The sequence below is a fragment of the Psilocybe cubensis genome, chromosome 7 (genome assembly GCF_017499595.1).
Source record: "Psilocybe cubensis strain MGC-MH-2018 chromosome 7, whole genome shotgun sequence".
NCBI classification, from domain to species: Eukaryota; Fungi; Basidiomycota; class Agaricomycetes; order Agaricales; family Agrocybaceae; genus Psilocybe; species Psilocybe cubensis.
Window position 1 is genome coordinate 2,143,674 of NC_063005.1, and position 27,264 is coordinate 2,170,937.

The following is a 27,264-nucleotide window of genomic DNA, read 5'->3' on the forward strand; positions in this document are numbered from 1 at the left end:
ACCCACTCAAAACATTTAATTCTTTCATTCCTTTTTGGTAGCCTTTTGACGACGGCGCTCGATGTCTTGCCTTGTCATCCTTGTGCCCAGTAGGATGTCCCAGTGCACAAAAAATGGCTGCGCAAAGTTCGATTTGATCCCAATGACCTAGGTAAATACGAGCCTGTTAGTAAAGGGGTAGCATGGAAGCGCCAACCAGATGCAATATACCTGGTGATGAATGTCATGATAGTCAGCATTGTTGCCCGTCAGCATCTGCAGAGGATCCCAAGGGAGTGAATAACCGCAGTGATCGTCGACGGTCTTCAAGGTGGAAAAGATAAACAGCAGCATTGCCTGACGAGTACTTAGGCGCGTAGCCCACTCCGCAAGTAGCGCTCCACAGGTGTCAAGAATGAATCCTTCTACGGGATGATTGTACAGCGATCCAAAGGCATACGGTACGTAAAGCCTGTGATGCCACGAGTGGAATTGCTTGTAAAGGAATTTATTGTTGTGCATCCCCCGGTGCAGGAAGTACTGCCAAGTATCAATGATGAAGCTGGTAATAGGAAATCAAATGTCACAAACTAATCCGAAGGGCAACTACTGTAAACAACTCACATTGCGGCCATGAACTGCGCAATCGGAATCGCCCACCAATACACAAAATTTGATACCCTTGCAAGAGCCCAAGGACTCAACCTGTCACCCAATACCCCATACAGCATTGTGGCGATTCTTCCGAGCTCCTTGGCATGGTTAGGAGTGTGCACGCTCCCTTCCGAATCCAACCACAGTAACCCCAAGGCTGTCTGGATAATTTGCTGGACAATAACCGCCCACACGACATGCGACCTTGACACTAGGTTCTTGGACTTGACCTCTGCCGATTCGTGGATCCTATATTTCTCGAGCCACTTCCAGTCTGACATGTCCAGGTAGTGGAAGAAGAGAGACAGAGACCAGTAGGCAACCAGGGGCGAAACGACCGTAAGAGCGTAGTCGGAGATGCCATCCAGGAGTCTTGGTTTGGGAGAGAAGTAAAATGGAAATGAGGGCTGTGTGAAGCAGAGAGGGTCATCTGGGAGTTGGAAGGGACATATAGTTTTGTTCATGGTGGTGGTCGTCCGAGGCCAAAAGCGGTGAATATAAATAACCCACTGAATGTTTTATTTTTCAAAATTGCCTTATTTGACATTCCGGTCATGTCCCGGAACATCCAGCGATTCGAGTCACCAAAAGCTTTACATTGAAAACAAACATAATACAACTGTTCATTAAGATCCCTAGGTGGTTTACAACTTTGGCTTTCTACCGTGCAATAATTAACATGCAAAATATAACAATGTGGTGAGAAATGTGTGGATATGAGCAGAAAATGTCCAGGCGCCATCCAGGCGAGGGAAAACTAAGGTTCATTTAGGTTATTCAAGAGCGTAGTAAGGCATCGCTTCGTGACCATATCACCCTGTTCATTCAAATTCAGTAAGACGGGGTCGAGATTCGCATAAAAAGGGTCCGGAATGCTTACCTTCAACAAGGTGCTGAAAGTCTGGTCTCTTAGCGGTTCGGGAAGGCAGGCCCTGAGGGCTTCTCTCGCCCTGGACCACCACCATAAGCGACATTTAAAAATGACAACAAAAAGGGGCGTACCTCAAGTTGTCGCTGAGCCGCAAATAGCAACGGACAACGTGTTTTAATAGTCGAACGGCCTGGGTTTCAACTAGTTGGTTTACCATGTTGCTGAGGACTGTTCCAACAGCATAGAACCGTTCGTAGGTGTGGCAGATATAAGTGAGGCCGGTCTCATCCAGTAGAATCTTTTGTACAATGAAAATAGCGACAGTTTTAGACAACTCGGATCCCGTCTCCATGATACGAAGACAGAGAGGTATAATTTCGGTCGATAACAGGAAGTGAATAACGGTATTGTTATCGTTTTGCTAAATCACATAACAGATAAGATTACTGGGAAATGAAAAGAAAACACCTCGGCTAACCTTGACTAGAGCGCCAATGACTCCCAAAGAAGTCAATCGAAGATATTCGAAAGGGCGCGTTTTTGATGTTGTATTGAGAAATGGATACAAGAACAGGGGTATATGGGCTAAGGAAAGTCAGTAGCCACACATTGAGCCAAACTGCAAGCCCTTACCATTAAGAAAAAGCTGGCGGGTTTCGGTGTGGGATGCTACACACTGTAGTAACGCCAGGGCATTGCATACTCGATTCGAAACATGAGCGGTCAGATTAGGCGGGGAAAGGAGGGGATACACAGAGACAATTTCTTGCAGCAAAGCAGGCATAACACCTTTCATGAAACGGATCAGAGGAGTGACCCAATAGCAAGCCAAACCACACATACCGAAGGAATGCCAAAGAATAAGGGCGAGATCATCGTATTGCTCTCGCTTTTTGCTCAACTCCAACAAGGCCCCCTCCCTCGCAGCGTGATTCATGAGATCAATGACGAGACCGTATATTTTGCCGTCCTCTTGGAGCTGAAGGGCGCCATTGTGGCCGAGACCATTGTTGCCAGGAAAAGAGGGAGGAAGGCCTTGGGCAGAGGGCGCAGAGGGCGCCGAGAGCGGTGGGGTCTCCGAGAAATTGGACAGCCCTCTGCCATAGTTTGGGAAACCATTCCCCGGCTGTTGCAGATAGGAAAGTGGTTTGGGGGACAAGAGACCCGCCATGGCGAGCGTGGAGGTGGAGGTCATAAATCAACCCGTATTTCCAACTCACAGACGTAACACCACATGTCACATCACACGTAACACTATTACTCTTACAACCAACTCGAAGAAAGACAAACTAAGCTACCATACAAATAGTACTACAAATGTCATATGTCATGTCCATTCACAGACCAGCTGCTCCCTTAAATAGTCCCAGAATTTTGTACTAGAGCAAATGTCAGTGGCCATCCTCGCAAATCCTAATTTAATCCGCTTACCTTGTCTTCCTCCGAATCCGCGTACAGCGCCCAGTGTTCGCCGTTCTTGAACTCGACAACGAACGAGAATAAAATAGCCTCGAGGTCGTCATAGCCTTCATGCCACTCCTTCAACGCTTTCAATTGGCCCTGCAGAGACACTTCATCCAGCGCGTCTGCCAAGTCCTGGACAACATATCAGCAACATACCAAAGAAATAAAGAATCCGTGACCGACCTTTGAACTCCTGTACAAAAAGATGCTCCCTTTCACAAACTTGTAGTACCGTCGTTTCCACGAGAGTCCATCTTTGCTTTGAATGGTAACCCAGCCTGCCTGTTCCGACTCCATCGAAACGCTTTTGAATTTCGCCTCGGCCTTCTGAATTCGCTTCTTGCGCTCTAGCTCTTCTCGTTGTTTGGCCTCCTCCGCCCGTCGAGCGGCGAACTCGGTCTGTCGAGCCTGCTCTTTGCGCCACCGTTCCAGCCGTCGGTGCTCTTCCATCCTCTTTTCTCGGTCTTGCCTCCTGCGTTCCTCCAATTCCTGCCGGCGTCTTTCCTCTTCTTCCTTCTCCATCTGCTCCTTCCGTTTGCGCTCAGTAGTGACCCTCCGCAACTCCCGCTCAATCTCAAGCCTTCTGCGCGCCTCATATTCAATCACTTGTCTTTCCATCTCTTCTTTCTCTCGCCTTATACGCTCCAGTCTCATCTCCTCTTGTTGCTGTGCCTCCTTGTCCTCTTTCTCTCGCTGCAGCTGAAGTTCTCTCCGTTTCCTGGCCCGTTCGCTGGGATCATTTGGCCTTCCTCCGTCGAGAGACCACTTTCCTTTCAACGGAACAGCATATGGCTCGACCTCCACGACCACATTGGTCGAACCTTTCGAATGCGAGACGGTCGCATGCTCCGAAAGGCTCCTGGGTCTATGATACGTTGCCGCGGCCCTATTCGAAGCAAACGGCGATGCAGGTGGGGGCGAAGAACGTGACTCCCCGACCGGCGGGGCATAATATACAGCATTGTCTTTCGGCGGGGTAGGCGGCGGCATGTCGGCGCTATCCGAAGAGTCCTTCTTCTTCCTGAGGAAGTTGCTGAAGATGTTCCCCCCAACGCCTTTCGGTAAAGGCGGGACGGGCGGCACATGTGGTGGCTCGATATGAGGCGCGTAGGTTGCTCCGAAGGATCTCCGGCCCATGTCTTGAGTCAAATCTGGCTGACTGGGTGCTCGGAGGGGTTTTAGTTCAGGTTGGCTGGGTGCACGTAGGGGCTGTAAAGGACGGAGAGGTGGTGCGATTTCGTGACGATCACGTTGCTCTGGCGGCGGTCTGTTGGTTGAATCAGCAAGATGTTTGGGGCGAAGGGGGCGAAGGGGTTCAAGAGGGGTCACAGGTGCAGGTTCGCGTTGCTCTAGAGATAGTTTGTTGGTAGCGTGAACGAGAGTAGTTGGAGTAGTTTGGCTGGTGGGAGATGCAAAGGCAGTATCGGGATTTATGATCGCCTCTCGTACATTGTCGGCTGTTATAAGAGAAAGGCTATCCACAGTGAAGATACTCTGGTGACGCTGCAAGGCAAAAGACAATTGAGCAAAGGCGGGACAATAAGGAGTCGTTGCAACGCACCTTAAATATTCCCCCAATACGTCGCGAATGCACCAAGGCCCGTGCTAACAGAGGATGACTTGTCAGCCATCCAGCACAAGACGAGAATTGGAGAAACCGACCTCTTTTTACCCCAGATACAGTGGTAGGGATATAGTTTATGATAATATAACCGGGGTCAACATCCTCTTCTTCCCGATAGAACGCAATAAACACTTTGTTCAAGTCCGACAACCTAGTTTTCATTTCTTCCAGTCCTTGACTACCATACGAATGCAGGCCCAGTTCATCATACTGGTCAACAAGAGTTGAGTTTCCGCTTCAGAAATACAAGCCACTGATCTCACAGAGTCGTTGATATAATGAAGAAGCAACCTGTGACAGAGAGATTGTGTCAACGGGGATCCAATAAGCGCGAAGAAAATGACAGTGACTGACCAATTATTCTGGTTGTCGAGTATTGATGTATACACTGCCATGATAGCAGCGGGATCTGACATGTTGAGAGACATAATTACAGACAAGGTAAGCCACCAGGGCGCAGAGAAATGGTATATGTTGAAAGAGAGCTAAAGGAAAGGCCTGCAGCTAAGCTTTGGTATCACAGTCGCATCAAAGGGGACAATGGGGATAGGTAGAACAATGGCTGGGCGGATGTGCCAAATATATCACACCACCAACAACATACAGCGTCTTGGCGACGATCCCGCCCTGCCATCGACGACGTACTGCATTTCAGTCCAGCCTGATGATTTTGAATATAATCTGTTCCCTCTCTTCCCCAGACCATCGCCATGTCTCCTGTTCATGCTCTTGACCGCTATTATCTCATTTTGACCCTGCTGGTCACTATTGGATACCAACTCTCAGGATTCGCCATTGCATGGAGTCTGCAGTTCGATAAGATCACTGATTTTACTGGAGGTGCGTCCCTCTGCATCGCTTCCGTCATGATACACAGACTGAACAGTCCGCCCTGACCTCCAGGATCTAATTTCTTTCTTCTAGGTAAGCATTCAATCTATTCCAAGGGCATACCATACTCATAGAAATCCCATAAAGCTCTACTCACTTTGTTAGCCGGAAACACTTTCTATGCCAGAAATATAGGTCATTTCTCCCCCGTTCTCTTCATCATGATCATCTGTTGAATCAAATCTATGTCTGCAGTTGCCAGTGTGTTAGTAATGCTATGGGCGGTCAGAATCGCCGGTCAGTAGTGCGCTGTCCATCTCGGGAGCCAAACCCAAATCAAGTGCAACAAGGGTCCAAATCACTCATCTAGCCTCAACATCTAGGGTTCCTCCTCTTTCGTGTGCTCAAAATGGGTAGCGACAGTCGTTTCGACGACATCCGCTCTCATTTCTGGAAGTTTTTAGGTCCGCCTTTTCATCGACCTTGATTTCTAGTCTTGAACCAAACACTGACTATGATCATCATCCAGGGTTTTGGATCGGTGCGTCCCGGCGTTTCATCGCTGTTAACCACCATGACATTAAATTGAATACCGCCATAACTAGGTCAAATACTCTGGGTTCGTTGCCATCCACAAAGGTCTAAAGCGAGCATCGAAACTAACACTTTCACGAGAAGATATGGACTGTCTCGCTGCCTCTCACGATTTTGAATTCCCCCGGAGTATCTGAATTGCAGAGAGGTGGGTCAAACCCAAAGTTTGGAACCTCCAGAGACATCGCGGGTATTGTGCTTTGGGCGCTTGGCTTCTTGATAGAATCCATCGCGGATGCCCAAAAGGTACATATCACTGCAAATGAAAAATCCCATCCGGTTTTCATACATCTCATACGCTTCATTCAATCTTAGTTTTACTACAAATCTCGCAAAGTGATACCGAAAGGCCAGCCCACCAATGTGACTTCGCGCGTATTCATTTCGCTTCTTCCCAGTGTCATCTAACACCTCCTTTCGTATTCCAGAAAGGACTGTGGGCATGGTCTCGCCATCCACCCTACTTCGGCGAGTAAGCACACCACTCTCATGAGTCTGCTCCTGATACCCGAAGTCGAAACTCACGAATCTGCCAGAATAATATGCTGGTGGGGCATATGGATTCTATGCCTATCCCCAACGACCAACGGAAACCTTCCTTCTTCCTCCCGTGCAGCACAATACGGGGCCATCATGTCCCCAATCTTCACCACGTTGTAAGTCCGCTTTACTCCACCCACTTCCGTTCCGTCTCGGTGTTTCTCAGAAAAACGATCGTCAAAATTTTCTAAAACCAACCCTCTCATCGTCATTCACACATCTCACTGACTTTGCACCACCACTTCTTCCTTCTTTCAACCATATTCTAATGACTCACACACAGGCTTCTCATGTTCGGGTCAGGCATCCCAACCGCAGAAAAGCCCACCGCGAAAAAGTTCTACCTTCTCTCCCATGGGCCCTCCGAGTCCACCACTAGCAGCACCGCTTCCGATTCTCACATCTGGGCGAATTACAAGGCATACCTCCGACAAACATCCATCCTCATACCCCTCCCCCCGTTCCTGTACCGTCCTCTCCCGTCGTTCATCAAGCAGACCGTTCTTTTGGACTTCCCCATATACCGGTTCGACGAGTCCTCGGACGGTGTGGCGGCCGTGGAAGAAGCACGACGCGTGGAGCAGTGAGAAATCCGTGACCGTGATGTCCTGAACTCTCTTGCTCGCGTGCCTTCTGTAGCACTCTATACCGAATACCGTTCTTTTGGTGGAGGGTACAAATCCCATAATTAATTTTTTCTTTTCTTGTCCTGACGTTTCATGATCGATGTTTCGCCGGCTTTTTTGCACCTGGCTTGGGCACGCAGACGATTGATCCCACCTACGCCACACATCTACCCACATATAGGCCTTCGCGGAACGGGACCTCCAAAGGCATTGAAACACAATTAATATTAAAAAGGAGTGCAAAGGAATCTACGAGATCTACTATTCATTTAAAGCGAAACAAATAACCAAAGTCTAAGCAACAATCTAAAGTGAAACGCGTCTAATACAGAAAAATCCAATAATTGTCCCAAAAGAATCTCTAATATCCTAACCAATCAAAACAATCAAAGCAGTACAGTTGTAAACAAGGTAAAACGACATTAAGCAAGGTATCGGGCATCTACAAAAAATTATTCTAATAAAGAAAAAGTAAAGGTTATCTCAAGCGCAATTGCTCGCCGTTTAACTGTAACAGAAAAGTTAGTAGCGTAACAGACCTAAGACAAGGGCGAGAACAAACCAAGCGGGGACAGTCAACGGGATTCTAACAGTTGTCTATACAAGCCAATCACCGCCAATAAGCCCTACATGCCCACAAACAGACAGATCGCTATACGCACCGCTAATCCCTAAAGGTCATAAAAAGAAAAAAAAAACAAAGTCAGCGATAAGCATGAGACCGCCAAAAAAGAAAAAATCCATGTGCATTTAAAAATAGATCAAAGCGCATTATAGCGGGAGCGGGAGCACCAACAGAGCAAAGAACACCCCAGAAAATGCCCCACACCACCGGAAGAAAAAAATGCATGTGTTCCATTTCCACGAACACACACACGGCCCCTCCCTCCTTACAGTTCACATGATCCGTGTTTCCAACAGAATCACCCAAAAACCACCAAAAATCCAAAATCCAAAAAAACTGCCAACTGACAGCAAGACTTACCGAAAGACTGGTTTCCTTATACTTGACACTCATGTCCGCCGCTGTCACTCGCATGGCTTCGATAGCTTCGTCCAGCGTGACACTATACACTCCATCGCTCGCCATCGAGAGTTGAGCCGCTGTGACAGCCTTCACGGCTGCAGAATGTAACACAAACAGAACCCAGTCAGCGCACAATTCATGAACCAGAAAACACCATCACACGCAAGAAAAAACTCCGCAATCATACTCTCACTCTCCCAACGATCAAAAAAAAAAAAAAGAAACAAACAAATAGAGAAGAGATCGAGCCGAATCCGAATCGAACTCCTTGGAAGGAGAAAACGAAGCGAACAAAAAAGCCACTCACCTCCCAAACTGTTTCGTTCCTAGCATAACAAAGAATTTAAAAAAAGGAGAAAGAAGTTAACCAAACTCGTCATTCGACACTGAAAAACTCATGATACAGTTACACTTACAATACACGGAACTTGCACCAGACCATCGATAGGATCACACGTCAGTCCCAGATTATGCTCTATATCCAGCCATCATCCAAATCAATTACATCTCAAGTCAGTCCACAAGTCAGTCGTCGACATCACCCCTGCACTAAAAACGTGCATTCAGGGTAGAAAGAGGAAAGTGAAACGCACCGATCCCTATCTCTGCAGCCTAAAAGGTTAATTCGTGAGAAAAAAAAGATAGGAAATCAGAACACGGCACACTCCCAAAAGCACCCAATGAAAAAAAAGGTACACGGACCTGAAGTACAGTCTCCGGAGACGCTGTTTCATTAAAAAGTACAAACGAAAAAAAATTAAACGTAAGTACAAAATACATACCACAACCCACGAAGGCTGGAAAAAAAGAACACGAAAAAAAAACCACGATATCGTGGACGTGGGACGCACCTCCCATGCACGCAGCAAAACCCGCACTAGCCATTGAACAAGCGACTGATGGAAACACCCAGAAAAAAAAGCATCATCAGAAATCCACGACAGGCTTGAGCTAAGCGAGAGAGAGAGGACACGACATAGTGCAGTGACCCACCTCCAACTTCAGCCTGACAGCCGCCCTCAGCAGCCGAAATCGTACTGCCTCTCTTGAACAGCATTCCAATCGCCTAACCATGATCACAACGATCATCATGATATCAAAAAAAGAGAGAGAAAAGCAACACCATCAATACTCTAATCACATCTCTCAATCTCGACACCAGGCAAAAACCGGAAACGTACCGAAGCTGTCAACAAAAACGTCTGTACGCTCTTCTCAGGATCGTCACTAACAAACTATACATTGCCCACCCCAAAATGGCAAACCAAGGTAAGAAACCAGAGCAAAGAAGAACGTATCAGTCAGCATAGACTCAAAAGCATAAATTTACCACTATCGATCCGAGACTCAATAATACAAAAAAAGCTCTCAAGCCACAAGCTCCGAGAAACATACGAATGACAACGAGTGACATGAAAACCGAAAACCGTGCACGCAGAAGCGACGCAAGGCAAGAACAAAGCAAAACGGAACATAGTCGAGACGCAAAACGAAAATCAACCACTCACCTCGACGATATACTTCAACACCGCCGGGATGACACCCGCAGCCCCATTCGTCGGGGACGTGACGATGCGGCCTCCGGAGGCATTAACTTCATTAACGGCGATCGCATAACATGACAGAAAATCCATCGCGGGAATAACGGTCCTTCGCTGCACAAAAATCACCAAAGCGTGTTAGTAATCTTGACAATCGAGGTAATAAAAAAACCGTAACGTGTTTCGGAGTCGGAGAAAAATGTATAGAAAAGGAAAAAACACGAGTATCATCAGAAGCAGAACAGGATCATCATCAGAAAAAGAGTTGGTTAATCCGTATCAGTTATGAGAATCAGTGAAATCAGCGAAAAGCCGAAATGCGAACCAACATGTGCGTGTGTGAAGCCCAAAGGTTAGATGTGAAGTGAGAAGGGTAAAGAACCCAGTCAACCCAAGTCAAACTCCGAATCAGGACACCAAACGCAAAACGGGTTCAGATTCAGAGAAGAACCAACACAGCCAAAAAAGAAAAGAGAGGTAAGAATCTCCGAATCAGAAAAGCAAAATGCAAAAAGGCAAAACACAATCAAACCACCAAGTCCAAAATGAAAAGAAAAGCACACTCACAGGAGGCATAGGCAAAATCGCATGATCAAACGATCCAGTGACCCTAGGAGGCGCTGTCGCACGCTGCGATTTTACTTCTCGCGCGCCCTTGAAGCCACCACCGCCCATATTGGCACCGTACGACTTCCCATTCCCGTTACCGAGGCCCAACTCCGAATCCTCAACACCCACAGCCGCCCTAATCCTCGCCATCTCCTTGTCTGCCTCCTCCTGCGCATGTTTCTCAGCCGCAGGACCCCCAATAGCCTCCGCACCCGCCTTTACCTTTGCCCACGCATCCCCACCCGCAATCTTGGGGTTCTCGTTCATCGGCGCAGACACACCCGGATAAAAACTACGACGAGAATAAGAATCAGATAACACAAAACACACACCAAACGGGGATAATAACATTCATTTGAGCACGGTTCGATTCAAGTTTGAAATAATGGGAGTTTTTAGAATTAGAAAATTAAAGAATGAGAAGAGAAGTATGTTGGATTTGAAGGCAAAGAAAGTCGAAGCAAGGTCGCCGGGTGATCGCGCATTGTGCATCGCACACAGCGACCGAGGATCGAGAATCAACGAATGGCAACACCCAGACAATCGGAAAGATTGCACGCAACAGATGAAAAAAACATAGATGATCAACACAAAAAAAATTGCGGATGCAGATGCAACAGTCCGTAAACAAGCAGAGCAGAGCAGGAGTGTGTCATCCGTGTCCCGTCCAAACGCAACGCAACGCAATACATCACTCAACACCAAGATCAAGAAACCAAACCAAGAGAGCAAAAACACAACAAAACGAAACGAAAGAAGCCCCAACACGGAGCAAAGAAGACAGTCGAAATATTGGAAAAGCGCCTGCGCCTCGAGGCTCGCGGCTCGCGGCGAGTCATGATCGACCTAGCCGAGATGGACTCGACTCGGGGAGCGGAAGCAAAGCGCGAGGACGGCAAAGCGAGGTGTTATGGAATGTTACGCCCTTGCTTAGCGCTCGCCCCTACTTGCCTGCATACACAACGCGAAATTGAAAAAACACAAGATCATGTCATATTTTCGCATAAATGCGAGACCTCGAGGCCAAGGTTTCCATTAAACGTGAAGCTCGAGACTCGTTTACCCGCGAACATTAGCAGTGACGAGCAACCGTCCAAGTCGGCAACACATCGGGTAAAAACCAGATCAAAGACAAAACGCGCATGCCTCGAGGACGGCGGCACTTTTAATCACGGAAGAAAAAGAAAAAGAGACAAAAGTCGAAAAACAAAAAGCGCAACTCACCCGCGCATCAACCGCCTGTACAGCATGGGTGCGCGCCTTCTAAGTCCAAGGCGGCCCGGGAGGGTCGTCTCGGACGTCGAGACGCCTGTGCGGATGCACTCGTCCATGACTTGCCAGATCCTCATAATCTGCATGCGATGTGGGTGGATATATGCGGTGATTAGGGAATACATACCTTGTTTTGGATGTCCTCGTCGGTGTATCCAAAGTGTTTCTAGATAAATGTCAGAGATTTAGTTGTTGATCTTTAGGCGTCCGAACCTCGTTATCGTGCACGATTTGGGCAATCGTCATCTGTGTACAATGTAAGAGTAGAAAAACTAGTCGATTAGAACACGCACGTTATGTTTCTTGGTCAAGGCGAGCAGCGAGTTGCCGCTGTCAAATGGGTACGGGGGTTGTCCATCCTCTATCTCTACAGTCTCAGTACCAGCGACATTAAAATCCGCAACGTCCGAATCAGGTACAGGAGTGTCTGGCTCAGCAATCAAGTGGGTCTGATGCAAACGCGCGCCATGGACCTTTTTCTTGTCGACGCCCTTGTAAAACAGATTCTCGTCGACCTTTGTCTTTTCATTGACGACAAAGCCGCCTCCAACGCTAAAGTACTCGTTGGTGGCGACGAGATCACCGTTGTGATCAAAGGCGCTGAAGCGCATGCCGTTGGGGTGGGTCTTGAGGACCTGGTCCCAGCGCCAAAGCATGTCGCGGTCCATGTCATACGAGATGCGGTGGTGACCTGCGAGAAAGAGGGTCTTGTTCTGCAGGATGCCTTGGTAGCGGGCTGGGATGGTGCCGGTGTCGATGGTCTCTGGATCAGAACCTGGAAGGGCATTAGATGAAGACGAGGGTGAGGAGGATGAGAGGACCTTCTAGGCCGAGAAGGATAGCTTGTGGGGTGTGATGACTGTTGGACAATTGAGGAGCTTGTTTTGCATTCTAGGTAGACACGCACCCTTTCCCTAGTCGAATAGTTAGTACACAAATTATGATAAAACGCGAAACACGCACCTGTCGCGGCTAGTGAGCCGTACCTGGTAGGAGATTAGGACGAGACTGAGATGGCAGAGGAACACACACAGGTTGATCTTGACTGTCTGGACCTGTTTTTCATTAGCAGATGAGATGAGACGGCAGACGAAACGAATACCTTGTGAAGCAAATCGAGGTCCTTGAGGTCAGTGATAAAGATATTGGCGGCGCGCATGGGACCGACGGTGTGCGAAGACGAGGGCCCGACTGGTCGGGGTCAGCAGAGATCGAGGAAGAGAGAGAAAGGCGCACCGCCGATGCTGAAGAGATCAAAGGTGGAAATGACAGCATGGTTGGCAGTGGAAAAGGCGCGTCTTGTTGACAGCCTGAGGGTGGAGAAGAGGGCCATGATGGGGAATGGCAGATGCAGTTGGCGGTTGCTCAGTGGATGTGGCACGTGACAGAAACAGTGCAGTCGGTTGGCTTGACTTGTTTTCTTTCTTTTCATCAACACCATCTCTTGATGACGACGGCGACTCCGAGCAGAGACCGCCATCCATTCCCCCAGTCTGCCCATCCCTCTCCAGGCCCCTCTCAGCGCAACCCCAGCGCTCCCTCTCCATCGCCCTCCGTCGCTCAGTCTTCTCCTCAGCCAATCACCTCAGATGCCCTCCTCAAGCAGTTTGCCGCCAGTCCAGATCCAAAGACCGCCGCCCTCGACCAGGCTGTAGCAGACCGCAATGTTCTCTCCGCCCAGAATGCCCAGCTCTGGAAGCTCATCGAGAAGCAGCGCACTGGCTACAACCAGATCCTCAAGGAGCTCGAGCGCATCAGGGCTGAGCGCGACACCTACAAGGTCAGGCTAATCTCTCTTACAGGAACTGCTTCTTCCTCCAGCGACAAGCGTACAAAGTCTACCTCTGAAAGGGATCGTCCACGCCCCAGTCTCGACGCTGCACCCACACAGGCTCAGAGTGCCTCCAAGGGTGCAGCCCCACGACACAACTCGGAAGATTCTGGTCCGTAGCTTACTCCTCTCTCAAGAAAAAGCTCATAGTTTTATCCCAGCAAACCGAGCGATTGCCCATCCGCATGCTCTGCAGCCCTCACGTTCCTTCGATCCCACCCGCCAAAATACCACCGACATCGAGACACATCCTATCCTTACATCTACACGCACAAGCAGTCCCCAGCCAGGCCCTCCACCCTCTTCTGCACCTTCTCTTACCACCCGCCAGCATTCAAGGCCCAACCCATCGCCCCTAGTCGTCCCTACACGTGCAGACACCCTCCCCGCGTCCTACACCGTCTCAGACTCGCCAGACTCTTCTACCTCTCAGCGTCTGCCCAATCCGTACGATAGCGCTACAGCAGCAACTCCCACCGCCAATGGCAGCAGCTCCTACCCCCAGATACGCCCCCTCGTTCCGCCCCGCAAGTCCAGCATCGCAGACAGCATCAGCAGCGTCGTCACCTCGGGCAGCAGTGCCCCCTCCGTAGCAGCTTCCATTGCCGCATCGTCTCCGTCTACATCTATCCTATCCAATCTCAACAATTCGTATACATCAGCAGCCGAGCGTGATCCTACTACACCTTCACAGCAGCAATATTCTTCTAACAGCACTTCCGTATCAGTCTCCGCCCCAGCCAACGGCGAGAGTGCCTTTTCGCGCCAGCGTCAGCAGCCCGGGAACCCGACTCCCCAGCCACCAGCCGCCCAGGCTGCCACCAACATGCTTTCTCCTGAACCGCGCCCGCACTTCCTCTCGCGAGACTCGCGCATCTCGCTACCCGATGAGGCGCGCCAGTACATTGCCAGCATGTCCGATTCGCCCGCCGCGAGCCCCCGCGCGGAGGCTTTTTCACCACGCTCCAAGTTGTCCAATTCGGTATTTCCCCCGAGCAACAGCCAGAATCCGGGTGAGAGTGAATTTTTGGATATGGATGAGGAAGATGACGATGATGATGACGGCAACGAAGATGATGAAGATAGGAGATTGGGCGAAGAGGACGAGGATGATGACGGACAGGGCGATATTACAGCTGGCGCTCACGATCCTAGTAAGTCTTACTCCAAATTTCAAAAAAAATGGCGTTGCGTATCGTCACGCTGTCGCTTGTCTAGGCGACACCGACAATATTACGCTTACGCTTATCATTACCCGTAAAATCCAAATACTCAATCACACAAAACTAACACAATTACATCTAGCATTCAATGGTCTTAGGGCGGCAGCACCCCCAACAACAATTAACAAGTCCAACAATACCGATCTCTCCCAAGCCGGATATCAATACCCTCCCACAAACTACAATAACAACCACAATAACACACATACCAACAACAATTATCCTCCCTCCCAAACCTCCTACACGACCAGCGAGCTGCAGCAACAACACCAGCAACGGCTCAAGGACCAGCAGCAGCAGCAGTTGCAACAACAGCAGAGGGACAAGCAATCACGTGCCGGGCCCGGGGGAGAGGAGTTCCAATTCCCGCTCCCACCGGCGGCGGCACCGCCGACGGCCAACAATCCCATCTATCTCCAGCGCCAGCAGGCGCTCGCTGCACAGCAGGAACTACAAGCACAAGCACAAGCACACGCCCAGTCCCTGGGCTACACTCAACAGCAAATGGCAGCAACTATGCAGCAGCAAGCACCGTCGGCCACGCCGATGTCCGCCAAACACGCACAAGCACCGGCTGAGCAGGTGCATCATCCTGGATCCATGTCTGGAAACTATGACAGTCAAATCCAGAGTGCACAGATGCAGACGCAGGATGCAGCCTATCTAGGCGGGCAAGGGCAGGGGTACCCCACGAATCGCTCAGAGTCGAGTTTCCAATCGCAGGGGTCCCAATCTCAATCACAAACTCAATCACAGCAACCACAGCCTGACCGTGAACGAGAGCCGATCCAAGCCGTACCCACCACTTCGTTCCGCGCTCTCCCATTGCTCTCCTCCGACCTGCCACATACCACCATCACCGTCTCTCACTCCTTTGTGCGCCCGAACGACCGCGGCAAAGAGGTGCTCTCCTTTATCGTCTTTGTCAACCCGGGTAACGGGAAGGAGGGGTGGAAAGTCGAGAAGATGTACTCAGACGTGCTCAGTCTCGACTCGCGGGTACGGAACAGTGTCGGAAAAGGTGTAGGCAAGAAGATTGCGACTTTGCCGGAGGGAAAGCTGTGGAAGGATCATGCGCCTGCAAAGGTCGATCAGCGCAAGGTACGTCTCCGCTTTTTTTGTTATCGTAGGCAACATTAACATTCATGTGGTGATCATTTTACTATGAATTTTTACAGGCCGTGCTCGAAAACTACTTGCAGACGCTTATCCAGCTCCCGGTGAAGAACAACGACGAGGTCATCGCGTTCTTCACGTCCGACATCGTGCGTGAGCAGAAGCAGCCCGTCATGCAGGCCGGGCACAAGGAGGGGTATCTTACCAAGCGCGGCAAGAATTTCGGTGGCTGGAAGACGCGCTATTTCGTCCTCCAAGGCCCCGTACTTGAATATTATGACTGCGTAAGCTTCCATCTTCATCTCCTCCCAACAGATGTTAACCTTTGCATGACCTCGACAGCGCGGCGGCGCACACCTTGGCTCGATCAATATCGCAGGCGCCCAAATCGCTCGACAGCACCGCACCGAAAAGCCGCCCTCGACCGACGATGAAAAAGAGTACCGCCATGCGTTCCTCATCGTCGAGATGAAAAAGGGGCCGGGCGGGAATCACCCGCGGCACGTGCTCTGCGCGGAGAGCGACGAGGATCGCGACAGTTGGGTTGAGATGCTCGTGCGATACTACACGGGCGTGTACAGCGACGATCTCGTGTTCAACCCAACCAGCGGGCTCACGTCTGTACAGTCCAACTCGGTCGCGGCGTCGCAGAGCAGCATGGGCGTTGGGATGAGCCAGCCGCGATCGAGCTCGAGCAGCTCAAGCGATTTGTCGACGACTGCGGTGCAGCAACAGCAGCAGCGGAGCAATACCGGGGGAAAAGCGATTCCCATCTCTGTTCTGCCCCCTGGCTCGGTCCCGAATCCGGACGACTACATGATGCGCTCGTCGAGCCCCTCTCGCTCCGTTGACCCTTCGCCCATAGACGGACAAGGTCCCTCCTTCGCCGGAAATGGTGCAAGAGTGCTCGAACGTAGTAATCTTGGGCTACCATCCAGTCTCCCAGATTCATCTCCGCTGTCCTCTGCCGTGCAAGGCGGTCCCTCGTCCGGGACGTCATTCCCTGATGGCTCATCACAAGCGCAGATGCAACAGGCGCAGGTTCAACCACAGCGCGCGAATTCAGAGCTGGGGCACTACCCGGATCTGCAGGACGCGCGGCACGGTCAGAAGGGCAACCAGCGGCAGCACTCGCCTGAGCAGCACCGCGCCCGCACGAACGACGATATGGGCGTCGGCGTTGGCCGCAAGAACTTTTATCCATCTTTGACAACCGTCGCACCTTCGCCGACAGCAGCCACGCATGGGGCGTCGGGTCCGCCGCCCGATCGCGTTCCGTCTCCTGAGAAGCAGCAGCAGCAACAACAGCAACAACAGCAGACCCAGGAGCGTGACGCGAATGCTTCAAAAGTCAAGATCTCAGGGCCCATGAACGGCGCACCCATCCCGTCCGGGTTCAAGTTTGGCGGAAAAGAACCATCATCAGCCGATCCTGCCACCGCCGCATCTGCGAACGACAGACGCGAAAAGACCAAATCTCGGTTCTGGGGCTTCGGGAAAGTTAACGGTATGTGCCATGATTCATTCTATCCCCCACTTTCCCAAATCACCAGATCCGTTTATCACCTGCAAGAGGTTACAGCACAAGAGGGACTGACACTTCATTACTGGAATCTTAGGTGACAAGTCAAATCTCCATACAGCCTATCCACCGAGAGCCGTGTTCGGGGTGCCTCTCGAAGAGGCCCTGGACGTCGCCCAGATGTGCAACCTGCCTGCAATTGTCTTCCGCTCAATACAATATCTGGAAGCCAAGAAGGCAGATCAGGAGGAGGGCATATACAGGCTAAGTGGCAGTTCCGCAGAGATCAAAAACCTGAAGGACAGGTTCAACAACGGTAAGCTTCACTCCGGCTCCGCAACCCATGCCCTAGGAATGGAATTGTCATATCGTTTTCTTACTGAATCACCGTCTTTGTTCTTTTTGCAGAGGGTGATGTTGACCTCCTTGCGTCAGATCAGTACTGGGATCCACACGCGATCGCCGGGCTTCTCAAGAGCTTCCTGCGCGAGCTGCCGTCCAGCATCCTCACACGAGACCTCCACCTAAAGTTCCTCGCCGTAATCGGTTAGTTTGTTTTTCTCCCCCCTATCACACACGTCCATCACCGACGATGCACTCTTTTCGCTAACGCGCTCTTACCCCACATCACCAGATTTCGTGGACCCCCAAGAAAGGATCAAAGAGCTCTCTCAGCTAATAGCCGCGCTACCTCTCGCCAATTACAGTTTGCTCCGCGCACTAACAGCCCATCTCATCCTGATCGTACAGAACTCGAACGTCAACAAAATGACGATGCGCAACGTGGGTATCGTGTTTAGTCCGACGTTGGGTATTCCTGCGGGCGTATTCAGTTTGATGCTCGGCGAGTTCAACCGGGTGTTCAACGTGGACGCGGACAACGATGATCTCGGGGAGAAGGAAGGCGAAGCGCTGGATAATCCGGCGGAGCCTTTGAGACGCAACAGTCGCCAATACACAGATGCTGCTGCTGATCAAGTCCTCGGACTCGCAGGGCGCAGTCTCACCGGTACGTCTTCCTGTGGTTCTTTTGCTTTTGCAAAGCTCTTTGCAGGACGTGGTTACTCAATCGTATTGTCTTTTCTACTTTTTGCGTGTTCTAGCCGCAGACGAGGCGCAGTCTGATGGCGACGACTTTTCCATCCAAGACGAAAGCGGTACTGAAACCACCGAGGGGGACAACATCGTGGAGTCTTCGTCGTCGTCTAGCCCTGTCTCGAACGCAGAGAGGGATCACGGCATCCGGATAAGTGAACCTGACACTCCGACAGCTAAAACATCGAAAGCCTCGAGTACGGCGGCAAGCAGAGGGCTGAATGTTGCAGTCACGCACTCTGACCGTGGCCACCGACATTCCCGAATGATGGGTCTGCCGTTGTCGCCGCGGCCAGGTGCGACTGCCCACACATCGCCCTCCCGACAAGAACAACCCGTGAACTCATCACCGACGCCTGGCTGGCCTAACGAGCAAATGAGATGATGAATAAAAAAAAACAGCAATCCATTTGATGTTGATGATGATTGACGACGTTGGACGAGGACGAAAAGACGAAGATGGAGACGATTCTGTAGTACCCCCACACACACCATATCATTTCTTTCTTTTTTGTATCGAGACCCATTTTGTTGCACACGTATCCCACACGCACAACCTTTTTTATCTCTCTTTTTTGGAACACACCAGCACCAACCAGCCAACAAGCACCAACGCTGCGCGCATGCGCGGCCTCACACGTACAACACAATACACCCTCACATCCCTTGACCTGTCTCGGTTTTTTTCGTTCTTCTTTCATTTATTCTCTTTTATTTTTTTTCTCCACGTTTCGACATTCTCTTATATACCACATCTTGATACCATGAGTTTCGTTCTGTGAGAACTTTTGTCGTTGCCTATTTGGTACTATGCATGTAAAAAATTACAACTTTTTTGCATCTGCTGTTTTTGAGGTTCAAGTCTATGTGTTTGGCCAACAGGGGAAAATGATGCGAAATAGAATTTAATGATGGAGCGCTCAATTCCGATCATGATGACCAGTCAGACAGGCGCTCACGCCGGCAGACGCGTCTCTCTTCACGACCTCCACAACTCGGTTCAACTACTACTACAACTATGGGCTTCAAGGAAGCGGCTATACTAACTCCCGTCTCGTTCTTTCTCGGTGAGCAGCTCCACGGACTCCCGTCTCACATTCCAAGGCAAAAAAAAACTTTGCTGACACGCAACCCCGGGTTTTTTCTTCTTACCAATAAAAGGCGTGCTTTTCATCTGCTTTAACATAGATCACCGATTGTTGTGGGGAGAAATAACCGAGGAGGTCGTTGAGGATGGATTGCAGTTCTACGCTACGTTCTTTAATGCCCCGCCAGCTATCAAGGTGCGTGCTTTCTGCGGCTCTCGCCAAGGTGTGCTGGCACTGACGAGGCAATTTAAATTCAAATTTACGCGGGGAACAGGCGCTGCTACACGGTATGGTAGGCATAGGCCTCATCGGTTTTCTCGCGAAGCTGCACAAGTGGACAGAGAGCGCGGTATTCTTCGACGGCAGTAGTTTAGGTGCGTTATTCTTGGACATTTGCATATGTTCCTTCTTATTACACCCTCTTTGGCACCCTCTTTTTCTCACTGAGCAACACATTCCGCTATTTTTCCTTTAGCGGCATACGTGTTCGCCATCGTTGTATACCTAACCGTCAACATAAACTCGCTGCGGACGATCGTGGACCCTGTACAAAATGTCGAATCGCGGGAAGACCAGGTTATGGCCATGCGGGTGCTGGCTGCCGGGAACGTCATCATAATTGCGAGCCTGGGCTTAATTCTTCTTCTTCAGGTATGTGAATTTCAGCGTAACAATCTCTATCTGTTATATTTTTTCGCTCAACCCGCTTACCCTGCACAACTTCTCTCCCCTCTCCCATCAACCGCCCTTGAACTTCTTTCTACTTCTCCCTGGACAGGCTGGGCAAGAGTGGGCACAACGGACGGAGGCACAGGCTATCGCCGATTATGAGGCCGAACAGCGCAAAAAGGCAATGGCGACAACGGCAGAGAAAAAGGAACAATGATCCTTTTTCTCTTATGACGCTTTCCTTCTATTAATCCCCTTTCATTCTCGGGCAAAATAATCTTTTGTGATGCCAATACCACAATGTGTCCAGCACTCGCTTAGGAAGGGGAGGGAAGAAGGGAAAATAGAGACATGAAGAGATATAACAAGGATATACAATGGGAAGAAGTCACCAAGTGCATGTTTCCACCCCAATCTTCGAAAATTTACCCTAAAGCAAAGAACCTGACATCACTTCTGTCGGTCATGTTGCGGGCTACGTATGCTCTATATACCTCTTTATTTGCATCGCTTACGATTCGGGTTGAGTCAGCGCGACGGGCAACAAGAGGTTTGACAGGATATGAATATGGGTGAAATACATTGCAGTCCCGACGCGGGGTCCTGAGTGAGCAACCTGAGGAGTCAAGGACCCACGGAAAACGATCTATATATTCATACATACATACTCGCATTGACTTGCTGAAATGGGGGCGCGGCACGCTTTGGCACCTACTGATGGTAGACCACCCCCAAAGTCCAAGAGTGAAGAATAGCTGCTGTCACATGGGGATCTTGGTGCCGCGGAACCATATGTTTTTCTTCTGCAATTGCTACCTTTGGTCATAAATCTTTCCGTGGAAGAGCTTCTGATGTAGTTTTCGAAGACCCCTCGCCAGAGTCCGCGGTATCTTTGCCGTCCCAGGACCTCCTGAAAAAGCCCAAGGTTATATCGAGGCGGGTCTGACATCTCCCCAAGTCTCATGGGACCTAAGAAATTGAATGGGCAACGAAAAGCGAAGCGAGGAGAAGGCGGACAATGCGTGCGTAGGAGATCAGGCTCCAAGGGGTCGGGGAATGGGTTCTTCTCCCGCGAAACTGGTATTCATTTTGTGGTACAAGCTGCCCAGTCGATAGTCAAATAGACGGCGGCCTATTCAGGCCAACTTGGCATGGGATTGGAGAGAGCAGATGATCACCGTTGCGACTGTGACTGAACCTGACCGACTTTGATTCACTGAATATGGCAAGCAAATTGGCACCCCGCCTATGTATGCTGCGTCCATCATCGCCGTCCATCTCTCTGCAGCTTCCTGACATTTTTCATTTGAATCACACTGTGATGCAAGATCTAGGAGTCATAGTTTCCGACACAATAAAATGAAAATCATGATTGGCACTTTACTCGCAGGCCTCGAACACTGCACTGTGCGCCGTAACTGTGCAGTGCAGGGGAACGGCGGCAAAACGATTATGTTCCCAGCGTTTAACCCTAGGCTCGGTCTGGAACGCTGAAAAAAGTGCACCATTGTCCTGTCGTCCGCACGACACGACGCTACCGAGTCGAAATCGGGCGACCATTTCGAATAACGTATCGTACGTACTCGCGTACGTTATAAGCACACAATGGCGAAACATTGATGCGCGCCGCACCGACTCATCGACAGTAATCTCATCGACGTACGTAGTCTATTCGAGTCACTCCTCCTTCGCCATCAAAAAAAGAGACTGGACAGAACAATGAGAGTCTTTTTTTTCTGATGGCGCTCCCACGCAAATGACCGTTTCTTTGCCTTTTCGAAAAATTTTCCAAAAGTTTCCCATCATCATCATCGACATCTCGATTCTCAACTCCGCGAGTCATTCCTTCTACGTTACCCACCCCCTGCCACTGGTTGTTGTTGCTGTATCTGGATATGTATGCAGAAGCCGAAAGAAGCACCCATAACTCAAACGAGAGAACAATGCGCAAATTTTATCACCCACGATCCCATTATACCCTTGGTTTTGGGCGGATGAGATCGTCCTTCCCTCCCCGCAGCAAGGGAGAGGTCGTCCTATGCTCATGCTCAATTAAGCGGTCGATCAATCTAACTTTGACTATCCTCTGCCAAAATAAACCTGCAGCTACTTTTCCGGGGGCCCCTTGCAACTGCGCCTGATTTTGTATTCTGTGATAGAGCCTGCGTCTGTGCGCCCTCGGCGTGTGTATCTATCTAGTCTGAATGCCCGCTCAAAAAAAGGATGGTGCTTTTGTCTTTTCTTGTCTGGTCTGGGATCGCCGTCTGCTTTCTGGGATTAGCGTCGAGTTTGCTACCGTTATCTTGCGCTACACTAACGACCCACTACTACGCGCTGCCAGCCAGAATGTTTCCTTCTGCTGTTGCTGTTACTGCTGCTGCTGCTGCTGCCACCCTAAACCTTAAACCTAAAAACAGCAACCCCCCACGGTACGTATGCAGCTGGACGACGAGCCCACACTGTCTAGTCACAAGTGCAAGTACCTATCTATCTATGTATGTATCAATATTCTGCGTGGGTGTGCGCGAATTCGGCCGTGAAAATACCTGAATACGAAAAACTGAATCGTGATCCAGGCCGTCCATCAGTAGTTGCAGTTCCTTCCAAGGGAGCGTTCCTAAGATCGTACAGGCTTAGGCTATCTGCGCCAGCCTGTGTTCGAAGGGTGCCACCGCCGCCAACTTCCGACGCAGACAACAACAACAAGGGCTCTCACTCTCACCCACCCTCGTTCATCCTAATACTAATAGTAGTTCTGTGCACGCTCACGTTCATCAAAATAAACCAAACGGGACGTGAACGTGAACGTGAAAGGGTGGCATGGAAGCCCATCATCACATCGACGGGCCTCTGCGCTCTGCCTGCCCTCGCTTCTTCAAGCTTCCACTTCTTCTTCCTCTGCTGCCAGTTTGGCTGTTTGATGGGAGGGGAGGGGCGGATGGGCATGGCTGATGGTCGCGCAGCAGCTGCAGTAGCAGTTGGGCTGGCAAAGGCCCGCATCATCCCATCGTTGGCAGACACAGACACAAGACACCAGACGTGTCCGTACCCGTGTCTTCCTCCCCCCCTTCCCGGCCCCTGGTCCTGGTCTCCTGGTCTTCTAGTCTCTCGTCCCTTCGATGTCGTCCGATAGACTTCTTGCTTTTCTCATTCCTGTGATATGATGCCGCGGCGGCTGTCACTCGAAATGCCAGCGCACGAGAGAAAGAACTAGTGCGCATCATATCAAAAATCATAGAACCTATCTGGTAGTCAGTACACTAAGCCTAGCACTCGCAATACGCCGCCGGGGTAGTTTTCGCCTGTAGCGCGCGTTGTAACGCGTGCACCACGCGTGCGTGGTCTGGTAACGCGCCCATACTCCCAACTCCGGCGTGTGTAGTACATCCCAGGAAAATTCCCAAATCCACACCGACCGCCGACCGTCAGAAATTAGAAGCCTGCAAACGGCGCGACGAGCGAAACGCGTCCCACCCCACTATAGTCTCCCGCACCTCGGCCATGCCGCCACGCTGGCCGGGACTCGCACAAGCGGGTCTAGGTCAGTCCCCCTTCACTCCCACCTTCTTTCGTCATATGCACAACAGGCTATTACAGCTTCTTTCGCTTTCGCCGTACTTATATATGCACCTTGAATGTAAGGAAGTAATAAAGCGCATGGTAACGGCGGGTTCTTTTTGTTTTTGGGTGTATCATCGATGATGATGCTACGTAGTTTGCGTCTCGCTGGGAGCTACATACGTATGACTACTGGAATATGGTGATTCCTGAACCCAGGTAAAGGAACCGGTATGGTATCTGCCTGTTTCTGTGTCTGTGTCCGTGTCTGTGTCTGTTTCTGAATCCGAAGTTTAATGTCAACCTTGTATTCTCGAAAACTCAACAATGGACACATTGGACAGTGAGCATTTTTGGCGTTGCGCTGTGGGTTCTTGGTATCCGTTGAATGATGGTACATGTGTCCGGATTTTTTTTTTCAAGTTTTATTTTAGACTCTCTTCACTTTGCTACAGACCTGGATTTTCCCTCCGCCGACTATAACACTTTAGAAAAAGGGCTAGTTGTATATTTAAAGCTCACAGCTACCTCGAGCAGTGGGACTAAGTCGCACTTGTAACGAGCAGGACATTAAAACTCGGTACCTTGAACCTCTACTCTCCCATGTTTCGCCAAATTCAAAAGAGTTTCCCAAAGGTCGTCTTCCATGCACTACCGCGATACACTTAGACTGTGGCATGACAGGCATCCTGCGTTGCTGGCCAGCAAGAAAGAAAACGGGTTTTCCACGCTCATCTTACTATTTTTCTCTCCCTCTCGTCTGTCGACGTCTGTATCGTGTGCTGCTGCGAGCGGCGTCGACCAGAAGCCTAAATTAAAAATAAAAAAAAACGACTTTGAAGCTAGTATTATAAACCGTGAACTGATGGACGAGTCTGATGTAGAAAATGTTTATGATATGCGAGGAAGAACATGGATCCCATATGACACCGAGGAATGGATGAATCAGCGTTAGGTATAGATATTCGGGCTACTTTAGTTAATAGAACATTAAAAGTAGTGTGGTGTCAACTGACGGGACATACGCATCACTCAAGCAGACTCGGACATTCCACTCGTTTCGCCGTGGACATTGGTCATTTTTGGACGTTTATGGGATTTTTCCTTTTTTTCTGTTTTTCGCAGCCTGCGAGTGTAGGACGAGGAGATTTCTAAAAGAGTTCTAAAATTTGACCGCTGGCAAACGAGTGGGAAAAGGGTTCCGGCGGAAATGGAATAAGGTTGTAAAGTTGATGAGCTGGGCAGCTAGCAAGTAGAGGGAAGATGATGTCAAGGCGCAGCGAAGAAGAAGTGGGGTGCAGACTGCTCGCGAGCGCCGAGGTGTTGTTCCCCACTAACGTCTATCAAGGATCAGACACTGGAAAAGTTATTCGGGAGCGCATCGAGGAGGATGGATTGAAATAATACTACATGGAAAATAAAAATACGAGAAAGAGGGGAGCGCGCCTCCAGGGCGGGGGAAACCCAGATTGTGCAGCGCGCCTCGAGACCGAGATGTGCGGTGTGTCTGGTTGGGGGAAGGCCAGTTCTGGTGTTGCTTGGCGGTCACGGCGAGAGTGACAAGGGTTGTGCGTGTTTGGTTCCTGTTTGGCCTGGTTTAAGGGATCGTAGATCTGAGATGGGATCTCGATCTCGATTGGCTGATTTGCTGGGATTTTATAAGAGCAGGCTCAGGACGCATACCGCCCAACACGACCTGTACCACCATGGACATCGACTGCGACTGGTGTTTGACTTGCGAAAAGCACATCGTATGTTCTCTTTTATTTGTCAAAAAACATATATCTCACTATTCAAACAGGAGTCCAACTCGCCCTACTGTTCTATCGAGTGTCAGGAGCGCGCTATGCCTCCCGCTCATCAATCTTACTGGCGCCTCCCCGCCCCCGCCCCCGCCCCCGCCCCAAACGACGACCTCGATCTCGATGTCATCTACCACACCATCGAAGAGCCCTCAGACTCCAGGTGGACTGGCAACGATTATGCCGGCATCGAGGCCTGGGCAGCTCAGATCCCATACGGCGCGCCTGCAGGCGACGATTCTCCCTCATCGTACAGCTCGAGCTCGGCTTTTCACCAGCAGCCGCAAGGCACCCCTCACCGAGCATCACCGCCCGCTCTTCTCACCTCCAGCTGTCGACCACGTACTCTCCCGCCCTCACTCTCAATGGCAACTCCGCCCCATGTTCGTCCACCGCCCTCCCATCCCATGCAAACCCCAAGGCGCCAGTCCTCCTCGTCCTCCACAGATCCAACAGCAGCCAACGCAAGCATCGGTCAGACCTCCATCCACTCACCAGCAACAGGATCCTCCCTCGTCAGCACGCCCTATTCCTCCCAACCCGTGCCCATTCTGCGAAACCAGTCTTTGCTCGATGGCATGTATTCGCACGTCCGCTCCTGGGTATCACCCGCACCCATACACCAGTTCCAGCCACAGACCCAGAAATCCCAACGAACCCACCCCTCACAGCTCATCTCACACGCACCCTCACAGCACGCCGCTGTCCCCGTCTTTCCAGTCCGGGTCGTCTCATCCCCGCAGTCTTCCTGCGGCCTTTCAGAAAAATCAGCCATCTGCTGGGTGCCCACCCCCGCCGTTGTGAAACAGCCACAGCTAGACAGCAAACCGATCAAGGTCCAGCGAGGGCGCAAGCTCCTTGGTGCTGAGCTCGCAGAGCATCCCTCGTTCAGAACACGAGGGCGCAAAGCCTCCCGTGCCGCCGCATGAGCGGTCTCGGTTCTCCATCTCCTCACTCTGTATCTGTTCTTCGTTCGGTCTCTGCTATCCTGTTTGTATGTACACGACCCCATCCATCCACCTAGATTTTTTTTTCTCGCTTTCTCTCTCGTCGTTTTTTTTTTCTATTCATTCTCCACCCATATATCACACATGATCTGGATATCCCTTTCTCGGACGGCATATCTTTACACTCTCCACACCACGTCCATCTTTTATTGAAAAAGAAACCCAAAAAGTCACAGTCCGTCCCTGGCCTTTTTGCCTGTCGCCCAACTATTCATTTCCACGGCCACAGTCCACTCTCAGCTACACCATTCGAAACCTCAACTCTATGTTCTGTTCTGTTCCATTCTTGCATCAATATGCTCTCTCTGTCTCTCTCTCGCATCGCATATATCTTTTTCTTTATTCCCAGCACCGAATACCCCATCTCTCTCGTCTCCCATGGGCATACCTACCTACCACCTACACCCCACGCCATGGCCATGCAAAAACCCACAAAAAACGCTCATCAATTTATTCTTTTCTTGCCTTCTCTCATCGCATCACTTAGACATATCCCATACAATTTTTTTTTCATCCATCCATCCATCCACGCACATACTCTGTACGAGCCTACATACATACATACATACAATTACATACATACATTCCACGATACGATTTCGACGCATCTGTACTTGTATATTTTTCTTTTTTACCTCCGACGCAATTAGCACTTTTAGCCGCTATGGCTTTGGGTTCACCCCCTGGGTGGGGGTGCCCGCACTTTAATTTTGCTTGTGCC

At 50.3% G+C, this 27,264-nt stretch overlaps 8 protein-coding genes across 8 annotated transcripts; 4 read left to right on the forward strand and 4 right to left on the reverse strand.

The window, feature by feature from the left end:
* Nucleotides 1–24: 24 nt before the first annotated feature.
* Nucleotides 25–1,097, reverse strand: JR316_0008209 (Sphingolipid C4-hydroxylase SUR2; the record flags this gene model as incomplete). The annotated part of the gene is made up of 3 exons (XM_047893924.1): nt 25–147; nt 211–541; nt 604–1,097. 3 exons carry the CDS (start codon nt 1,095–1,097, stop codon nt 25–27), a joined length of 948 nt encoding a protein of 315 aa, XP_047747239.1.
* A 293-nt stretch (nt 1,098–1,390) lies between these two features.
* Nucleotides 1,391–2,675, reverse strand: JR316_0008210 (Cell differentiation protein rcd1; the record flags this gene model as incomplete). Its single annotated transcript, XM_047893925.1, has 6 exons — nt 1,391–1,450; nt 1,514–1,583; nt 1,636–1,925; nt 1,983–2,089; nt 2,138–2,293; nt 2,348–2,675. The coding sequence occupies 6 exons, from the start codon at nt 2,673–2,675 to the stop codon at nt 1,391–1,393; spliced, it is 1,011 nt and encodes a 336-aa protein (XP_047747240.1).
* Nucleotides 2,676–2,841: 166 nt separating this feature from the next.
* JR316_0008211 (uncharacterized protein) lies at nt 2,842–4,754 on the reverse strand (the record flags this gene model as incomplete). The annotated part of the gene is made up of 5 exons (XM_047893926.1): nt 2,842–2,883; nt 2,936–3,100; nt 3,152–4,471; nt 4,530–4,573; nt 4,631–4,754. The coding sequence occupies 5 exons, from the start codon at nt 4,752–4,754 to the stop codon at nt 2,842–2,844; spliced, it is 1,695 nt and encodes a 564-aa protein (XP_047747241.1).
* A 548-nt stretch (nt 4,755–5,302) lies between these two features.
* JR316_0008212 (uncharacterized protein) lies at nt 5,303–7,144 on the forward strand (the record flags this gene model as incomplete). The annotated part of the gene is made up of 11 exons (XM_047893927.1): nt 5,303–5,432; nt 5,496–5,516; nt 5,571–5,618; nt 5,679–5,720; nt 5,807–5,887; nt 5,953–5,964; nt 6,029–6,042; nt 6,102–6,263; nt 6,333–6,380; nt 6,450–6,673; nt 6,841–7,144. 11 exons carry the CDS (start codon nt 5,303–5,305, stop codon nt 7,142–7,144), a joined length of 1,086 nt encoding a protein of 361 aa, XP_047747242.1.
* Nucleotides 7,145–7,661: 517 nt separating this feature from the next.
* On the reverse strand, nt 7,662–12,965 carry JR316_0008213 (L-serine dehydratase; the record flags this gene model as incomplete). Its single annotated transcript, XM_047893928.1, has 19 exons — nt 7,662–7,691; nt 7,846–7,854; nt 8,169–8,305; nt 8,518–8,536; nt 8,913–8,935; nt 8,993–9,007; nt 9,062–9,106; nt 9,204–9,276; nt 9,719–9,865; nt 10,319–10,652; nt 11,585–11,712; nt 11,760–11,798; nt 11,846–11,878; nt 11,926–12,407; nt 12,454–12,491; nt 12,592–12,618; nt 12,665–12,687; nt 12,735–12,823; nt 12,869–12,965. 19 exons carry the CDS (start codon nt 12,963–12,965, stop codon nt 7,662–7,664), a joined length of 1,788 nt encoding a protein of 595 aa, XP_047747243.1.
* A 114-nt stretch (nt 12,966–13,079) lies between these two features.
* On the forward strand, nt 13,080–18,804 carry JR316_0008214 (putative Rho-type GTPase-activating protein 2; the record flags this gene model as incomplete). Its single annotated transcript, XM_047893929.1, has 9 exons — nt 13,080–13,575; nt 13,625–14,617; nt 14,769–15,787; nt 15,865–16,086; nt 16,145–17,309; nt 17,422–17,640; nt 17,733–17,870; nt 17,959–18,333; nt 18,428–18,804. The coding sequence occupies 9 exons, from the start codon at nt 13,080–13,082 to the stop codon at nt 18,802–18,804; spliced, it is 5,004 nt and encodes a 1,667-aa protein (XP_047747244.1).
* A 633-nt stretch (nt 18,805–19,437) lies between these two features.
* Nucleotides 19,438–20,393, forward strand: JR316_0008215 (uncharacterized protein; the record flags this gene model as incomplete). Its single annotated transcript, XM_047893930.1, has 5 exons — nt 19,438–19,486; nt 19,581–19,702; nt 19,782–19,881; nt 19,983–20,158; nt 20,286–20,393. 5 exons carry the CDS (start codon nt 19,438–19,440, stop codon nt 20,391–20,393), a joined length of 555 nt encoding a protein of 184 aa, XP_047747245.1.
* Nucleotides 20,394–25,352: 4,959 nt separating this feature from the next.
* On the forward strand, nt 25,353–26,465 carry JR316_0008216 (uncharacterized protein; the record flags this gene model as incomplete). The annotated part of the gene is made up of 1 exon (XM_047893931.1): nt 25,353–26,465. The coding sequence occupies one exon, from the start codon at nt 25,353–25,355 to the stop codon at nt 26,463–26,465; it is 1,113 nt and encodes a 370-aa protein (XP_047747246.1).
* Nucleotides 26,466–27,264: the final 799 nt, after the last annotated feature.